The sequence below is a fragment of the Conger conger genome, chromosome 5, assembly GCF_963514075.1.
Source record: "Conger conger chromosome 5, fConCon1.1, whole genome shotgun sequence".
Taxonomy (NCBI): Eukaryota; Metazoa; Chordata; class Actinopteri; order Anguilliformes; family Congridae; genus Conger; species Conger conger.
In genome coordinates, this window is record NC_083764.1 from 35,886,557 (window position 1) to 35,904,725 (window position 18,169).

An 18,169-nucleotide genomic window follows, 5' to 3' on the forward strand; every position below is an offset into this window, starting at 1 on the left:
TAGCCTCCCAATAGGCTTAATATATTAATGTCACAATTAAAATAGAGAGAGGGAACAGATTTGGAGCGCAGTTGCTCATGTTTGCGCTTCCTCCCTTCTCTACAGCAGGGAAAGGACCTGAAGATTTTCGGGCTCAGTCGATGTACATCCCCGGTCAGTTCTCCACGCTGGGCCGTGTGGGAAGCATGAACTCGTCACTCCGACGCTCCGAAACACGAGACTCCAGCTGCCAGACGGAGGAGGTGAAGATTGTGCCGCCCTCCGTAAGGCGGATCCGGGCACAGAGGGGCCAAGGCATCGCTGCCCAGATGGCCAGCCTCTCGGCCTCTTCTTCCGGAAGCATCTCTGCTGCCAGCTTTGACTGCACCGATGCGAGGACGCCCTATGCGTATGCACCCCAGCTTAATGGGGGTGGTGCACGTTTCCACAGCCTGCCCCGCCAGGGGGCACGTGTCTCCCTGAGCTCCGAGGCCAATTACAGCAGCGCCCCTTATAGACCGGAGGACTGCCTTGTGGGTGGTCAGGGTCAGTCCCGGCAGATCGCCAAGCTTCAGGCCGATGAGACGGTTGTGCACCTGAGGAACAGCCCCAGGACCGGAACGATGCCTCGTCCCAAGTCCCAGCAGGAAGTGCGGAGAGTGCAGGGGGACCCTGCTCCCCTCCTGGTCTCCCCTCATGCCGCCTACTCCACCTCACTGATACCCAATGCCACCTTGTCCAGCACTGCCCAGGTCATCACTCTTCACACCACTGGGCACACGCAGATGGACCGGCCAGTTGGGGCTCAGCCCCTAGCCCCACTCCGAGGAGAGATGGGTTCACAGTGCAGCGAACCAGACGCCCCCAGCGAGTCCAGCTGCTGCTCAGATGGGAGCTTCCAGAACTCTGCCACCTCCGCCGCAGACCAGTGGGTCTATGACACTGCAGAGAACGTCCTACCCAAGAGGCCCCTGACATCAAGCTGCTCCACTCCTATAAACCACCTGTACAACAGTCTGGAGCGGCCCTCAAACTGCACAGACTCGGGCTCGCTGTGCTCCATAGACAACGACGGCTACTACACCTCCATGCGCCTGGACTCCGGGCTCAAGTCCCGTAGCCAGGGCAACATCTCTGCCACCCGTCACAGCATGTATGAGTGCCAGCAGCAGCACTATGGCAGTCAGGACGAACGCGCCAGTCTCTACAGCAACAGGTCGCTCTCCCGCAGCATCTCCCTCCGCAAGGCCAAGAAGCCCCCGCTCCCGCCCGCCCGGACCGACTCGCTCCGCCGCAAGCCAAAGAAGACCGCCAGCAACGGGGCGGCGTTGAACGAGACGCTGATTGCCAGCCTGCAGCAGTCCCTGCAGCAGGGGGGCCTGAAGGACCGGGTGGCCACCTCTTCCCCCTCTCAGAGCCCCTGCAGCGATTATGAGGACCCCTGGGTGCTGCGGCCGAGAAGCCAGAGCAGTGCCAGCGCTGGGAGCAGCGGGGTGTCAGCCAACGTCTACTCACTGTGTCCAGTCACACCCCCGCAGAGCGACACCAGCAGTCTGCGGTCTGACTATGTGGAGTGGGGCTGTTATGCCGAACTGCCACGGTCACCACTTGCCCGGTCCGTCAGCGTCGGCGGAACCCCCCGAGGGAGCCTAGGGAACGGGCCTCAGGATCCCCTCCCCTTGCCTCTGCCACTGCCCCAGGACACTCCCAAGCCCAAGGCAGCCACAACGTCCTCCCCCGACCGGGTGCACCGGTTGACCTCGCCCTCCAGCGGCTATTCCAGCCAGTCCAACACGCCTACGGCCGGCACACCCGTGCCCTCCTTTGTGAGAGCACTTTCCCCAGCAGGGGCACGGCCCAAACCTAAGGTGCCTGAGAGGAAGTCCTCCCTGCTCTCCTCCATGTCCATTTCCTCCTCTTCTACATCCCTCTCCTCCAACACCTCCGATTCAGCCCGGACCCCTGTCCCTCCCCCTTCCCTTCCAGTCCTTCCACTGACCCCCAACTTCTCACCCCCAGCCCTGCCTCAGCCTGTAACCCCTGAGACAGCGAAGAGCCCGCCCCTATATGGGTCATCCCCTGAATTCCCATCCCCTCCTCCAGAGGTGATGATGGACGCCGTCCGGCCAGTCAACAATGTGGTCATTCCTCCTCCACCCCCTCCCCTTCCTTCTAGTGCCCCTATTGTGCCCCCACCCCTGCCACTATCCCCTACAGCTCCACCGACAGTCACTCCCCTCGCCCTGAAGAGCCTGAAAGAGACCCTCAAATCCGTAACCTTATTGGATGTCAACCATTCGCCCAATGGGGTGAAGAAACCAGGCCTCGATCACCCTGGATCCACAGTGCCCCTGATCACTGCCCAAGCTCTGCAGATGGTCCAGCTGCGGTCTGTGAAGAAGCCGGAGAGACTTCAAAGTGCTGAAGCGACCACAAGTGCTCAGGAAACCAGGGATGGGAATGACTCCCCAAACGCCACACCAGAGGTGCCTAAAAAGCCAGAGCCCCCTACGGTACTGCTGCTGCCTTCCTGTGCCACCCCCACCCTAAATGGGACACACAAGCCTCCCACGCCCGTCAAGTTCCTGAGGGACCTCCCCAAAAGCAGTATCCCAGAGACCACGCCTGGCGCTGCTGCCAGCACTGACCCCCCCAGGGATGCCACTCCTCTGGGACAGGCACCCCTGCCCTCAGAGCCTGCTGACGACCCCTTGCTCTCTGCCCACATTGATCCCGAAAGTTCTCCCGTGGTGAGCCCAAATGACACAGTACCCATTCCCGCACCCAAACAAAAGCCACCAGTCACCGCCAAGAAACCCAAGCTGTCCTTGTTGGCATCCCCTCCTCCGACTCCGCCCAAGTCGTCAGCAGAGACTCCACCTAAGGTCCTGCCCCAGACTCCGACTCCACCCAAGCCCACCCTGCTGGAGGAAGAGCAGCTCCATTCAGAGGTGGCCCTCAACTCTCAGAATGGGACACCCAGCCCCAGGACAGCCCAGCTGGAGGGCACAGAGGAGACGGATTCTAGAACGTCTACCCCTCCGACTCAGAGCAGGGAGTCCCTCCTCAGCGAGCTCTCGGCCAACATCCTGCAGGCCGCCCATGACCCCTCCATCACCCCGGTTGCTCAGGAGCTCCCACTCAACAGTGACGAGAGCACCTCAGAAGGAGACGGACATGGAAATGCAGATGGAGATGCAGATATAGATGGAGACAGAGATGTAGATGCGGATGCAGATGCAGATGGAGATGGCGCCAGCAGCACCACAGGCTCAGTCAGTTCTAAAGATGAGGAAAGCGGTGAGTACTGTCATGAAATGGCACAGTGAAGTTGCATGTACCATGATAATGTACATATACCATAAGTATATGAGAGGTTGTACCATAACTATGAGAGAGAACTTATACCTTAACTATGAGAGATGAGAGGGCTTGTACCATCCCCCTGCTAGCCCACTAACTCTCCTCCCCTTCATGTCATTAACTCACCCATCAATCCACTGGCCTTCTAACATCCATTTGCCTGCTAACCCCCCCCCCCCCCCCATACACACACTAATCCCCCCTCCCCCCACTAGACCATAGCCTCGTAGAACTGTGTTTTTCTCTTTGGGCGCCCCCTTGTGTCAGTGCTCAGCTCAGTGCCCCAGCTGCAGACAGCCCTCTGCACCAGCTGGCCAGATGGACGAGGTCATAAATAAGCCTCTCTCTCTCTCTCTCTCTCTCTCTCTCTCTCTCTCTCTCTCTCTCTCTCTCTCTCTCTCTCTCTCTCTCTCTCTCTCTCTCTCTCTCTCTCTCTCTCTCTCTCTCTCTCTCTCTCTCTCTCTCTCTCTCTCTCTCTCTCTCTCTCTCTCTCTCTCTCTCGGCTGGTTCTTCTGTGGGCTGTCTGGGGTCTCCACCTCCTGAGACCACATCACCCTCCTCCCCCACAGACATGGTTGGGACTCTCTCTTTCTCCTCCCCCCTTCTCTCTGTTTATTCTTTCAGTCATCCTGTCCTTCCTATTCTCTTGTTGTGTCATGCTTTCCTCTCCCTGTCCTGTGCTGCCTCTCCTCTCTGTGTCATTCTCTCCTTCCTCTCTTTTTCTTCACCCAATTGTCTCCTCTCCCCCTGTCCATTTCCTCTTTTTCTATGAATCTCTTTTACTGTTTTCCTTTTCCCTCTATCTTGCTCTCTCTCTTTCTCTCGCTCTCTCTTTCCTGGCTGAGATACTGTAGGAAGCGTTCCCTGGAGAAGGCTGGTTAACAGAGGGGAGGGGGGTTAGAGTGTGTGTGTGTGTGTGTGTGTGTGTGTGTGTGTGTGTGTGTGTGTGTGTGCGGTGTGTGTGGGGGAAGTGAGTTTGCCTGCAGCAGCTCAGTCAGCCCGGGATGTTGTGAGGCGGAAGCACTGGGAGAGGGGACTCCAGAGCCGCGAGAACGCCCCGCGCGATCCGAGCGCTAGCGCTAACATGCGCGCCTGCCTCTCCGCCCCCCAGGTGAGGTGTTCGACTCCAGCACAGCCAACTCGGCGCCGGCCGCCAGCACCAACGGAGACGCGCTGGAGGACATGGTGACGCCCACCCGCCCACGCACCACCGAAGACCTGTTTGCCGCCATTCACAGGTATGAATAAATTAAACGAATGTATTTATTTCTTAGGTTATTAAAAAACCCATACGCAGCTACACATCACAGCCATAGCAGTGCATACATTCAAAAGTACGGATTATAGCAACATAGTTATGGTATACCCATGAATCCTGCCTGATCCAACACCCTGTTTTTCACCCCATCTGCCAAAACCCCTCCCACTCCCGACTCACACTCGCACTCCCAACTTTAGGCAGCCTGTCCCATCGCGTTCACTGTCATCCGTCACCCTGCTGTAAATTAGTAAAAACAGGAGAGGCACGTGACTTCCTCCTCATTGCAGCGGAGTGCTTCATCCATTATTCAGCAAACACCCATTGCCCTTAATCTTAAGCCTGAATACTCAGCCAGTCCAGATTTCATTCTTTCACACATACACATACACATACACACACCTCAACACCCATCACACACATGCTCTCACATGCATCCCACGCATCTCAATACACACCACACACGTACACGCGCGCATGTGCGCATGCGCACTCACACACTTGCACATACCTCAGCACACGTCACACGCACATGCAAGCACATGTGCACACGCATGCACACGCTCACACGGACAGCCACAACTCACACGCACACACTCACACGCAACCTCAACACACATTGTAAACATCCACGTGAGCATATACACATGCTCACACAGACACACACACACACACACACGCATACTTGCGCACACCTCAACTGACATCGCACGCCGCTCAACCCTCTCCAGGGGACTGCATAATTTTATTGAAGGGATTTAGTTCCCCTTAGAGCCAGGTGAAGGGGCTTGAAGGCTTTTCGTTTGCTGCGGATTGGTCTGTGCGTGGAACAGAGGAGACCTCAGAGCCAAGTTAACCTTGAAATGAAGACCGCAGTCAAAAGGGAAACGGAGCACCAGATGCTAAAGCCTCTGCTGCTTTATAGATCCTGCACTGTTGGTGTAATAGGACCAGGAAACAAATTAAGGTATTCAGATGGGGGGCTGCTGAGGACACGCCTGAATGAAATGCTGTGTCGGAAATTCTGTCGGACCTGCGATCGCAGTTATTACTGGGATTTAAGGGAAACGCACGAGCAGGTCTCGTACTGCAGGTAAAATCCTGGCACAGGATGCGAGGTATGGATCAGAGCTGCTTCGGTTAAAAGTAAAAGTGCTTCTGTAAGTAAGGTGAAAGCACTGCATCCATGGCGTACTGTCAGAGTTTACACAGCACCACCACAACCCACCTCCCCCCGGCTTTTCCCTGGAGCCTCTTGTGTTTTCATGTTGTCTGTCCTCACAAACTTGCCAAAGCTGTCTGTGAAGCCTGGGTTAAATACGCAATTGTTTTGGATTAAAATAATTTTGTATGCTTTACTGAGCATGTCTGGTGTATTGAAGCCTATGAAATACTCTTAAAAAATGCAACCCCCGCCTTCTGCTTCTCTTGGTTGTTCAATTGCACCAGGAAAGATCAACCATGCACAGAAAAGTATTTGAATCCAAAACAATTATGTATTTGACCAAGGTCTGTTGTCTGTGGGTTGTCTCCTCCTGTTGTTCTTCTGAAGTTAGACTCTTTCTACCCATCACCCTCCCCCACCCTCCATCTTGTGTGTCATGGCTGTCATTCTGTCCCCCTCTTCCTCTTGCCTGGTGAAGTCTGGGAAGGCGGAACGTCAGCGCCCCCTGGCAAGCTTGGCGTGGACTGGCAAGTAATGCTGTAATTGGCTGGTGCTGTTTCCCAGTGCCGTGGCTAGGACCGGATTACCCATAATCCAGTAGTATCCTGGGCAGATGAATTACTATGGCTTTAGCCCTAAACCTTACATCCTGCAAGCCGTAGCATAATTCAAATGAATGTATATTTTCCCTTCTGTTTCATTCACATACTGTATGTATGAGGTGCAGTGGACCTCAGGACTCTGCGGCAGCAAGGAAGATGAAACTTGTCTTTGCTCGTCTTTTCCGAGTTCTGCGGATTTACTGTAGAATTTCAGCCCTTTGTACATGAATAGCTTGATGCAAAAGCTTGATTAGTTTTAGCTTTCTTTGTTTTTAAGCTATTGTAGTTGAGGATTTTGGTTCCCCTTCAGGGTTATTCCTGCTTCTAGGTATCAGCTGAAATGCACCCTGGGATTGCAGTTGGTGTTATTTTCTTGGAAAAATGATAAAATGGGAAAGTGATGTACAGCGGTAACTGGAAACTTTGGAGAGGAAGAGTGGAAAAACGCAGAACATGTATATCAAATCCAGAATCTTAAAATATACAGCATCTGTCCAGTTTCTTTATCTTGTAGGAGATCTGTCAGAACAATGTACAACAATGTCGTGTGGCTTTGGAGTGAATGCTGTGCTCATCTGTATGTAACACAGGAACAGCTACATCATTTGTTCTCTGTTGATGCACTGCTTCTTGGATTCAAAGGGAACCCCAAAAAGTAAATTTTCATTCTCATGGGTGTTGAGGTTTAGATTTGTTTGCAAAGTGGGTAGTGTATGTCGCCATTGCTCCTCTTTGGTCCTGAAGCTGCAATGTAACACTAATGGCTCTTTAATGCTGGAATTATTTCCAGGAAAACACTGAGTTTCAGAGACTAAATGTCGGTGGTGCCGCTTGAATGCGGCTTTATTGCCTAAATATTGCTGTCAAATACTTTTGGTGTGTGCTTGCAACAGGCCATCTGTGTGGCTGAGGAATTTCAGGTCTGAAAACCAGTACTTATGTGATGTAAATCTTTCTAAACTGAAAGGAGATTCTGATTCAGAGGGGATTCTAATGTTCTCACACACGCCCATTCTGTCCCTTAGGTCCAAAAGGAAGGTTCTGGGCCGGAAAGAATCGGAGGAGGATCGGTCGCGAGGCCACTCCCCGTCGCCGCCGGTCACCCCCACGGGCCCGTCCCAGGCCCTGACGTCGTCTCTGCCCCGCCCGTCCGGCCCAATCCAGCGTAGCCTGCGCAAGTCGGCCACCAGCAGCGACAGCTTCAAAGCCCTCCTGCTGCGGAAAGGCAGCCGCACAGAAACCAGCTTCCGCATGTCCGCCGCCGAGATGCTCCGCAGCACCGACCCGCGGTTCCAGCGCACGCGCTCAGAGTCCTCGCTGGACCCCTGCCCCGACTCGCCCGGCCGCGGCTCCCGCAGGGCCCAGGAGGACTGGGCCCGCTGCGAGGGCGCCCTGCCCCGCCCGTCAGGGGCCTCCAGCCCCTCCTCGTCCTCTAAGTACGGCCGGGCCCGGGCCCCGCCCATGGCCGCCAGCAGCAAGTACAACGCCCGCAGCCGCATCCTCAGCAGCCCCATGACGGTGATCCGCGAGGGCGAGGGCGAGCTGGGGGAGGCGGCCGACTCACTGGACCTCCCCGCGGACCTCGCTGCCGCTCTGTGCGGGGAGAGCAGCTAGGCTACTCGCCAACGGTAACAGTGGTTACTGGTCTGACTCACTAACTGCCCCAGGGGGAGGGGCCGTCCCAGAGCTGAGCCTAACTGCCCGCCCCCCTGCCCCCTCCCTCCCCCCCCCGAGGCTCAAACGGCTCCCGCCGGCTCCCCGTTCCGGAGCCCCGATTCCTTCCGGATACGGAGAGCCACAGCGGGCGTGCCGGAGTCGCGCGCTACAGATTGTGCGGTGCTCTTGTCTGAAGTGGAGTTTTTGCTGCAGCTTTCACACCGTCTCGTTTTTGTTTCCTCATCTTTTATATAAGACGTATGTACTCCCAAGAAGCAATATCGGACTTCCACAGGCGAATGTAGCCTGACGTGTTTTTCCCTGTTTTGTTTTCTGTTTTTTTATCTTGTTTTCCCCCCCTCTCTCCCCCGTTTGGAGGTCCAGAGTGTAAAGCAAGTCTAGAACTCCCATGGCTTTCCCGCTATGTTGTTTTCAGTACTGAATTAAGGGAAAGCTATGTGAGAGAATGAAACGATTACGTGGCCGGTTTTTCATTGCTTTGAGAAAGAAACGATTAAGTCACAGGTTTTTCCATTGCTGCAGTGGTGCTACTCATTAGACAGACAGCTAAACTGGGTCGGTGTTCTTACCAAGACCGTTGTTGTTGTTGTTGAGCCTGAGGAAAAGCGAAAGTTTCTACTGTCTGCCGCTGCTCCTTTTCAAGTTTGCATTCCTTTCCGTTATGGCTGCCTTTCAAAGCGTGTCGTGAGGTCAACAGTGCCACCCTCCATTTCCCTCCATTCTCTAATTTGGCCTCTGCGACCATCAGTTCCCATTGAAGAACTGGAGGGGGGGTTGGCTTACAAGGCCTCCATGTTGAAGGCTGCAAGGCTTTGAAAGGGGCTCACGGCTGCACAGTGAGCGGAAACAAGCACGTGTACAAGATGGCACTATAGAGGAGGATTTGGGTCTAGGTTTTGAAAACCTTTTCTAGTTCTATTTTAGTTGGTAGATTTGCACTATATATTAGTGTTTTGTTTTTGAAGACAAGACGTTGTATTTGGGGAATCTTTTAATGAGTCTGTGTTTGTGTCATTTACTTTGTGAGAATGAAGAATGGATTTGAAACGAAAAAGGACATTTACTTGAAAAACCCATCAGCCCTGTTTTTATTTGTGAACGTTTGGTTACCAAAGACCTAAGGGGTACAGTTTTGCCTGCAGTATTTTGTCTGGAGGGCAGGATCTCAATCTGTGACCGATACTAGACTGGATGTGACCAGGACCTTGTATTGTTCGAGTTTAGCGTGGTGATACTTAATTAGGCTCCCAGTTAATACTACACTATTTTACCTTTCTAAAATAGATTTCTTTTTCCTGTGACGTTTTATAATTTTTATGTAAATACATAGAAAATTGTAAAAGTAACATTTTACTTATTTTTCACAGAATTTGTACATTTTTAGAGCCCTTGTTTTTGAAAGGAGGGGTCCTTTTTTAGGCTATTTATTTTAGTATAGTGATAATATGGATGTGATTTCATCTTTTTCTTTTTCTCGATTCTGCAGTTGGGTGGGAAGGAAAGGGGCGGGATGGAGTTGTATGTGACCTTTGGAGCAATGGTGTCCGCTCCTGCTCCAGATACACAGATTTCCATGTTCCAGAGCTCATCAGAAGTTAAAGATTTCAGTGGATGCAACATTTTATTCTTTTTATTTTTTTACAGGGCATTCAGAGCTCATAATCGACATGCGCTGCATTAATATTGGCTTATTGGGTTTTCAATCATGCAATACGTTTTTTTTTTTTTTGCTTTACTTTACGCAGTAATTTATGGACAATCCTCAGCTCTGAAATGGATATCTGTGGAAGGCTTTCCTCCCTGGCCGAGCGGAGCGCTCCGTTGGGTTCGGCCGCGCTGTTTGACGAAGCCTCGCCCCGCCGCCGGGGCGGAGACGGAGAGCCCCCGGGGCGGGGTGCAGACTGCCGACCCCGTGTCTGTCTCTGTAATAAAACATGATGTCATTAAAGAGCGCCGGTGTCCCGCAGCCTTGATTCACCGCGGCTAAAGCGCCGGCCTCTTCAGACCGGTCTCCCCCTGGCCCCGGGCCTGTACATCACCGCCCCCTCAGGGACATGGCTTACCGTCGCTGTTCCAGCCCGGCCGAGTCTGCAGCTTACGTAACCCAGCCCAAAATACCGGGGGCTGCCTTCTCCCTCTGCTGTGACAAACGCTTGTTAAAGGCCCACGCGCGTAGGTTTCCTGTTTTTCAGCTTTTCATATCATCTTGGAGCTTACAATTTGTGTTCCACACTGATCCAAGTGAAAAATTAATTAAAGTATGCATTTTTGAGTCAAAGAGCTATATTTCCAAGCTGATTGTAGAACAATTTCCCATGTGACATGACGTATGTTTTTGCATAATTATCAGATGACTTTGCTAAATGTTACAGTAACACAGAGAGCTGACCAGAGGAGGCGGTGAATTGGGCTCTCGGGGCAGGGACTTTTAAAAGGAAACCTCTGTCACTGCTCTTTTGTGGGCGTTTTAGATTCTAAATCCAGGAAGAGAAAGCTGATGCATGTGGGCCTTTAATAAAACGTACACTGGGACATTTGGCAAGATTTATAATGGTCCGACATTTTGAAAACGTTCAGAGAGTAATGCCACAGCGGATAACCTGCAAAACAATAAAAGATTAATGTGTCTGCGCTGATCATGTAGATGTTTTGAAAATGTACGCACCATCAGATCAATGGTAACATTTCCAAGAAGGACTACCAGTCTTCTGCATAACTTGCCCTTTCCTTTTAGTCATGCAGTTACCTGATCCACTGTCAAAATACCACACAATCTGATTTCAGTTGAGTTTATTGCACCTTGTAAAATTGTTTAATCATTCACATTAAAACCTCTTTATATCACAGGCTACAAGAGCAGACATTAAAAGTCCCCTTCGTTAGAAGTTAAGATTTTTCAGTAAATGAGACTTCCTAACTCAATTCATATGCACATTTTCAGTCTTAAGTAGGATGTTTTTCCTGTTCTCAAGAAGGAAAAGGATCAAACTGTAATCAATTCCCCTATTATTCGGGTCCCTTTAAAGAAGACAGACATTGAATGCACATTACAAAATAATTGATCACGATAAGAATATGCACCAATCACATTCCAGCACATACAATAAAAGCTTATTGGGTGGTACATTTCCCTTCATAAACCTGAATAAAAATCACTACATACAGTAGCTCATACAGTATTAATATTTGGGGGGGGGGAAACAAACAATAATACTGCTCAGTAAAGACCATCAGTAAAGAGTTAAGCACACAGAAAAAGGCACTTGTGCTCATAGTTCTACCTTGTTAGCCATGCTACTCCTGGTTTGGTCATACATCAGGCTTCTTGAGAAGCCACACTTCATTGCGCCTGTTGGTCAGTTTGAAGGGGCTGTCATAGCCAGCAGTGTAGTAGAGCTTCTCTTGAAACTCCAGTCCATCTCTCTGCAGGCTCTTCATCAGCTGAAGCAGCTGGTCTCGGCTCTTCTGCTGATTGGAGAAGCCCCCAAACGTGCTGAAAGACAGTGCGGGCCAGCTTTAAATCTAAGGTGTGTCAAAGGTCCGTCCTGCAGGGCTGCAGTGCCTGCTGGGTTTTGTGGTTTCCTTTCTATCAGCAGCCAGTTTAGGCCGTTGAGACACCGCATGCGAAAACCAGCAGACCCTGTAGTCCTCCGAGACAATTCTGACAGTGTCGTAAGTCCAGTGTTGTTAAGATACATTTTAAAGGTAGTAGTAAGTCGTTAAAACAAAAGCAAATATGAATACTTCTGTCCTCTCTCAAATAGTTCACTCGTAGTGTTTTTGATTGCCCTAGACAGTGAAAGTTAAGAATATTTAGATATTTAGAGAGAATTCTGATGATCTGGCAGCTTTACAATGCCAGGTATAGGGCTTCCAGGGTTTTTGGTCGAAAGAAAGAAAAAAAACTTCAAGCCACTCCAAAGTAGCTTGTACAGAGACATTATGGTGTCATTACACTGCTGTACAAGGTACACTGGAATTCCTAAAACCTGACATTGCAAAGCTGGTTGTCAAAAACATTGTAAATATCTTTTTTACTGTGCACACTAACTGTCTGGGCCAATCAAAACCACACAGTACCACTAGCATAGTATGAAAAAACCCTGAAAGTGACAGTTCAATGACACAGGAAATCCATTCACTTAACAAAACAGGCAGTCAGTCCTGCCCCCCTTTTCAAGTCCCTGTAAGTCTCTTGAGTCAGTCATGTTATTTTACATGCAAAAATAGAGGTATAAACATATTTCCCAATGTTATTCATAATGAGCTATTTTAAGGTTTTACTTTTATTACAATACAATACCCCTTAACGCTTGTATGTGCCATTTTGATGCTTGATGGACTGCAAAGCAAGAAATGTTTCCCGTTTGCTGAACCTCCTCCAGAACACACATCACATTTACAGAAAATGTGTGCACAAGGACATCAATCTCCTTTCCAGGGTTTTAAAGCTCATTTGCACACCAGTCTGCCACACTGACCAGTGAGGCATAGACAGATTGTATCATCTAGTTTTCTTATAGTCTTTTTGAGCGTAATTGAATCACAATTTCAGACACCATATGACCGCAAAACCTAAATAACAGCTGTATAGCTAGGATGAGCATTTTAACTTCCAACTGAGTCCCCATTCTTATCTTCTTGGCTAGTGAGCTGTGTCATTTTAATAAACCTCTTTTTGTGGAAGCTGGGGATACTAGGACAGGAAACATCAACTCGAATCTAAATCCAGCCCTGGTTTTTATTTTCTCCCAGGTAATCAGTGCTACTGATTTACAGGGTGGAAAACAAGCAGTTCTCAGCCCTAGAGGACCCTGAGTTGCTAATCTCTGTTCTAGGAGATCAAACAGCAAACTGACTCTCGGTTGCCCAGTGGTGATCCAACAGCATCCTATAAATTGCTTTATTTTGTTGGAAAGGCCTTTAACTATTCGACATGCCTGACCCTCACATTAAGCTACAGTATGTATGTTTTATTCTGGAGCTCTCATTTGATACAACTAGTGGACCAAACTTTGAGCAACATTGTCAAGTGCTTGCATCACACTCTCAAACATGCATTCTGTCAAGACAGTGAGAGATAGGGCATGATTGATGAGAAGAATTCTTGCGAAATATTCTCGGTAAGCCAATGTAACTTACTGATGGAGTAGTTTTCTTGTAATTTCTTGTTTTTTTAAAAATCATTTATGGAATACACTTAACTTCAGTACAACCATAAGTTAACAGTAGATATATTAAGTCAGCTTGTTATCAGTCATCAGCTATTCAGTTCTCATCCTGGATGCACCAAAGGCAGCAAAGTGTCAGCCAACTAGATAGCGTATGAAAACATTTGCCAGCTAGCTCGGTAGAGTAGCTTGTTTAGTGTTAATTTCTGATTTGATATTGGCTGTAACTGGCTAGTGCAGTTATTCATTGCCAATCATCAGATCAATAGCTAACATTCCCAGATCATGTCATTTCATGTCGGAATTGAATTGTTAGATAAAATTTTTTTTTTTTTTACTTTTACTTACTTTAACTTTTTTTAAACTTTTACTTTAACTCCCTGCTACAGAAAAAAAACAACCTAGGAGAAACATTGCAGTTCTAATTAAGTTAATTAAGTTTGTTATAGGATAAGTCTATACCGCTGATAATTAAAACTATTCATGCATATTCAACTGCAGGTACAATTTGCTAATTCTACAGGAGAGGTATCAGAGATTCACTGTGGGGTACTAGGACACGCCTGGCACCAAATGGACTCTCGTGCTTCTCCTGTATAGAATTGTTTTTCAAATAGCAATGCCACTGTTGGGCTGTGGTTTAGGTATGGCAGACACTGACTCTCATGTCCTCCACCGTCTTTGACACTACCTCACAAACACAGTGTGCTCCTTCCTGTCCTCAATGAACAAGTCCGGGTCAGTGGGCTTGGGTGGATCGGCCTGGTGCTCCTCGGGGAGGTAGAAGGATACGGTGAAGGTGGTCTCACAGGCTGGCCCTGCTCCAGGATCTACCAGGCAAGTTACTGGGGCAGTCATCTCCACCTTCTCCTCTAAAGCGCGCACACACACACACACACAGTGTGACACGTAAGAGTCACATTCTCCTTTTGGTAGAATTTGTGGCAGTCTTAACTGTAGGTGCTGTATAAAAGAGCAAGTTCCAAAATACTCCCACGCATTTTGAAAGTAAAGTAAAAAAGGAACACTACTTCAAAAGAATTATCTTACTTCAGGAAAAATAGTAACCTTTTAGTCAAGTGAGCTTCTTCAGACTGAGAAGCACAATATGTAGCCTGAAAATTGATTCCCATATCCTGGGTCTTTACAACAACCTGCCCCATAACAAAATGCTGTTTGACTGTTTGGTTGGCCAATCCATAAAAACAAACTAAACCTGAAATAATATTTTAAAACTATCAATAACTATTACTTTAAAACTTCTCTTTGTTAGCATTGAAGTGAAAACCTACAGAAAGGTAGACCTTCAGCAACAAGGTTGGGCAGCCCTTGTCTATTAAAAATGGTAAAGGAATCTTTCACCATAAAGCACATAACAATGCAGTGAAAGAATGAATTAATCTGATTGAATGTCCTAGGACGTGACAGTTATCCTCTGTAGGCATGCACAGCTATTTCTGACATAATGGGGCTCTGAGAGTTTAAATCCTTCAATAGAATTGTCTAATTATGTAGAGTTAACAGCTCACTACAATCCAGAGGTAGCAATTATGGTTGGAATGAAAACCAGTACACACAGCGATTCCCCAGGACTGAGTTTGAACATTTCTGGTCAAGCTTCTGCTGTTGAGGAATAAGTGGGTGCGTCCCATTATTCAGAAAATGCATACTCCTTCACTCCTCTACCACCCTCCTCCACTCTCCCCGGAAACCCATCTTTATGGACTCCACTGTCCCATTATCAAAGTAGACAAACAAAAGGGCCTCATCTCTGCCCTCCTCTACGCCACTGACAATGATGTAAGTTTCAGCGGAAGTCTTTTCACATTTCTGGGTGACTTCATCACGCTCACGCAAACATACTACGAAAACCCAACCCACAAAATCTGGCACTATCCAACTCCAGAAAGCGGAGATGGCACGGAACTTGAATTCCCCTAATTATGCAAAATTCATTCATTCATTCATTATCCTAACCCGCTTATCCTGAACAGGGTCGCAGGGGGGCTGGAGCCTATCCCACCATACATTGGGCGAAAGGCAGGAATACACCCTGGACAGGTCGCCAGTCCATCGCAGGGCACACACACCATTCACTCACACACTCAAACCCACAGGCAATATAGACTCTCCAATCAGCCTAACCTGCATGTCTTTGGACTGTGGGAGGAAACCGGAGTACCCGGAGGAAACCCACGCAAACACGGGGAGAACATGCAAACTCCACACAGAGAGGACCGGCCGACGGGGATTCAAACCCAGGACCTCCTTGCTGTGAGGCAGCAGTGCTACCCACTGCACCATCTGTGCAAAATATTTAGTCAAATTTGTGTATTGTTATTATCACACATATATCATCCTACCCGAATTGCGAAATGTTTTTGTGGCACATATCCTACAAAAAAATTGGCTATTTAAAACAGGGAAGTGGGTTTACATATTTGCTTGCACATAAAACCAGCATGACTCTGAATAAGCATGGAACATTACATTACATTACATTATTGGCATTTGGCAGACACTCTTATCCAGAGCAATGTACAGTTGATCAGACTAAGCAGGAGACAATCCTCCCCTAGAGCAATGCACGGTTAAGGGCTTTGCTCAAGGGCCCAACGGCCCAACGGCTGTGCCGTTACCACTGGGATTGTGGTTACCACTGGGATTCGAACCCCCAACTTTTGCGTGTCCCAGTCATGTACCTTATCCACTACACTACAGGCCGCCACACCATTATTTCCGTATGTAAACCTGCATGGATGAATTTATTCACCCAACCGTTTCCAAATTACTTATTACCAATACATTTGTTACAGTGTTACAGTGGGAAATAATTGTTTCTCAATGTGAACACTGAACATTGGAAAACGATAACTCGCATATGAAGCTCCATATAGGCTAGGCTACGTTTCACTAATTTACAGAAATGTTTATGAATTAGTGTATGAGCGATGCAACAAATAGCCAAGAACATAAACTGTTATAGCACAAGGTGTTCACATTGGACACATCAGGATTCTGGGATTACAGTGAATAGTTATTTTTGTATAGATTAAGGAGTAAAGGGGGTGGAGTGAAAAAATAATGGGACCCCCTGTTACTGTGGAGACTGGTGATGACCGCATAGGGCAGTGGTCCTTACTTCTGGTCCAGGAGAGCCGCTGGCTGTGCTGGTTTTCATTTTTGCCTTCATATTACCAACCAATTCAGATGAGGTACCAGGTGAGCTGAGTTAACTGTGTAATCAACTGTTAATTGATCAATTAAGTGCTGAGTAACAACAAAAGCCAGCACACCCTGGAGTGAGGACCACTGGCATAGGGGAACTCACTCTGCTCGTTGCTCCCCTGGATGTATCTGAAGAGCCGTCTGAAGCCGGTACTGATAGCCGGGTCATACTCCAGTCCGGTCACCCTGGTGCTTACCCACTTTGCAGACTGATACGTTCGGACATCATAGTCTTCACTCTACAGGGGAAGCACACATGTACACATACACGCACGCACAGCTAATGAACAAAGTACCCTCCTACCTCCCATTATATGATCCGATGACTAATACAGTCCTAAGGTAGCCACCTGAACAATGTGGCTGCCACATTGGCTATAAGACCATAAATAAACAAGCACACATTGTGATGATCATCACATTATTAACAACAATAATAAAAATAAAAATAATAATAATAATAATAATAATAATAATAATAATAATCTATTATTATTCTTAAGCAATTCACCTGATTAAGTAGATATTATATAAAAACATCTAAGAAAACACATGGTGTAAGTATTTACAAGTTGCACTGCGAAATCGCATTGATTAACTAGAGTGTGTAACTGTAATCTACCAACCTTACTATGCCCGGGTATGAATTTGGGCAATTGAAGACTAGTTGAAAACAAAGCTTGTTGGACAGCTTTAAACATCCCTCCTGCAAAAAGGAACAATACAATGTGATAATGTCAGGCTGCATTCAACATAGATTATGACAGATAAAATAAAAACATGTACATTTACACCACGCTCGCTAGCGAGTGTAACTACGGGATTGGTTAGGCGATTTGATGACAATGAACACATGCGAGTTGTAGCTAGTCATTTAGTGTAATTTACTTGCTACTTTCTTACACGCAATAGCTCATCCAAATTAAGAAAAAACAGGAAAGTTGCTAGCTTGGCCGGGAAGAATTACACTCAATGAAACATACCTTGCAAAATCGTTACGTGTAAGGTTAGGAAGAAAAGCAATCTAAGTTGTATCCTCATCTTTTTATAATTATAATTATGGCAAAACATAAACAGATAGCTAGCTTGCTTACTACAGTATCTATGCGTTATAGTTACCTCCTTTAGCAATGTGTACTAAAACAAAAACAAAAATTGCTAATATCCTGCAACCTGCAACACACTTACGTACTCTTGGGTTACACAATACCACATTCCATCGTCACAAATACGTCAGCGCTATGGGACGTACATACGACCAAAGAAGCAACGCGATACGACCAAAGAAGCAACGCGATTCGCAAATCGTACGGTCAATGGGAAAGGAAACCCGCCTCCACCATTTGGCCAGCATACACTTTTTCATTATCAAGTGGCATGTTTTCCCATAGCTTAATTATGATTATTTAGTATCTCATAATTATGAGCACCTTCTCATAGTTACGACAAACTCATGAGTTAGTATCTCATAAACAGACTCATCAGTTATGATAATTTCTCGTAATTGAAATAAGTCATCATAGAACGTAATAATTATGAGATAAATTGTAATTATGAAAAAAGTTTCTCATAATTCTGAGACTAATCCTTTTTTTTAAATCTCAATAATGAAAAAGAACGCGTAATTGAAACGGGCATTACGTAATAAAGTGAAATACTGCAACTAGATCAATGGCAAGCCATTCTTTGTTTATTGTGTTAAAAATGTGATGACATGAGCATATTA

At 47.7% G+C, this 18,169-nt stretch overlaps 2 protein-coding genes across 11 annotated transcripts in view; one reads left to right on the forward strand and one right to left on the reverse strand.

The window, feature by feature from the left end:
- Window positions 1–10,680, forward strand: part of nhsl1b (NHS-like 1b) — a 152,446-nt gene extending 141,766 nt beyond the window's left edge. For 6 of the 7 annotated variants that reach the window (XM_061241557.1, XM_061241558.1, XM_061241560.1 and 3 more), the window contains 3 exons: window positions 106–3,279; window positions 4,454–4,580; window positions 7,393–10,680. In XM_061241557.1, coding sequence (XP_061097541.1) covers window positions 106–3,279; window positions 4,454–4,580; window positions 7,393–7,981 — 3,890 coding nt within the window. In that variant the 3' untranslated portion in view covers window positions 7,982–10,680. The remainder of the gene's footprint in view (window positions 1–105; window positions 3,280–4,453; window positions 4,581–7,392) is intronic. The other variant, XM_061241559.1, reaches the window with a different exon arrangement.
- A 139-nt stretch (window positions 10,681–10,819) lies between these two features.
- hebp2 (heme binding protein 2) lies at window positions 10,820–17,683 on the reverse strand. Of its 4 annotated transcripts, none has more exons than XM_061241568.1 (5): window positions 17,636–17,683; window positions 17,070–17,149; window positions 16,547–16,682; window positions 13,907–14,087; window positions 10,820–11,537 (listed from the first exon to the last, which is right to left on the reverse strand). In XM_061241568.1, exons 2-5 carry the CDS (start codon window positions 17,142–17,144, stop codon window positions 11,354–11,356), a joined length of 576 nt encoding a protein of 191 aa, XP_061097552.1. In that variant the 5' UTR covers window positions 17,145–17,149; window positions 17,636–17,683; the 3' UTR covers window positions 10,820–11,353. The 4 variants fall into 4 exon arrangements, with proteins under 4 accessions (XP_061097552.1, XP_061097551.1, XP_061097550.1 ...); XM_061241567.1 differs by having other exon boundaries at window positions 17,632–17,656; XM_061241566.1 differs by having other exon boundaries at window positions 17,563–17,650.
- Between the last annotated feature and the right edge of the window lie 486 nt (window positions 17,684–18,169).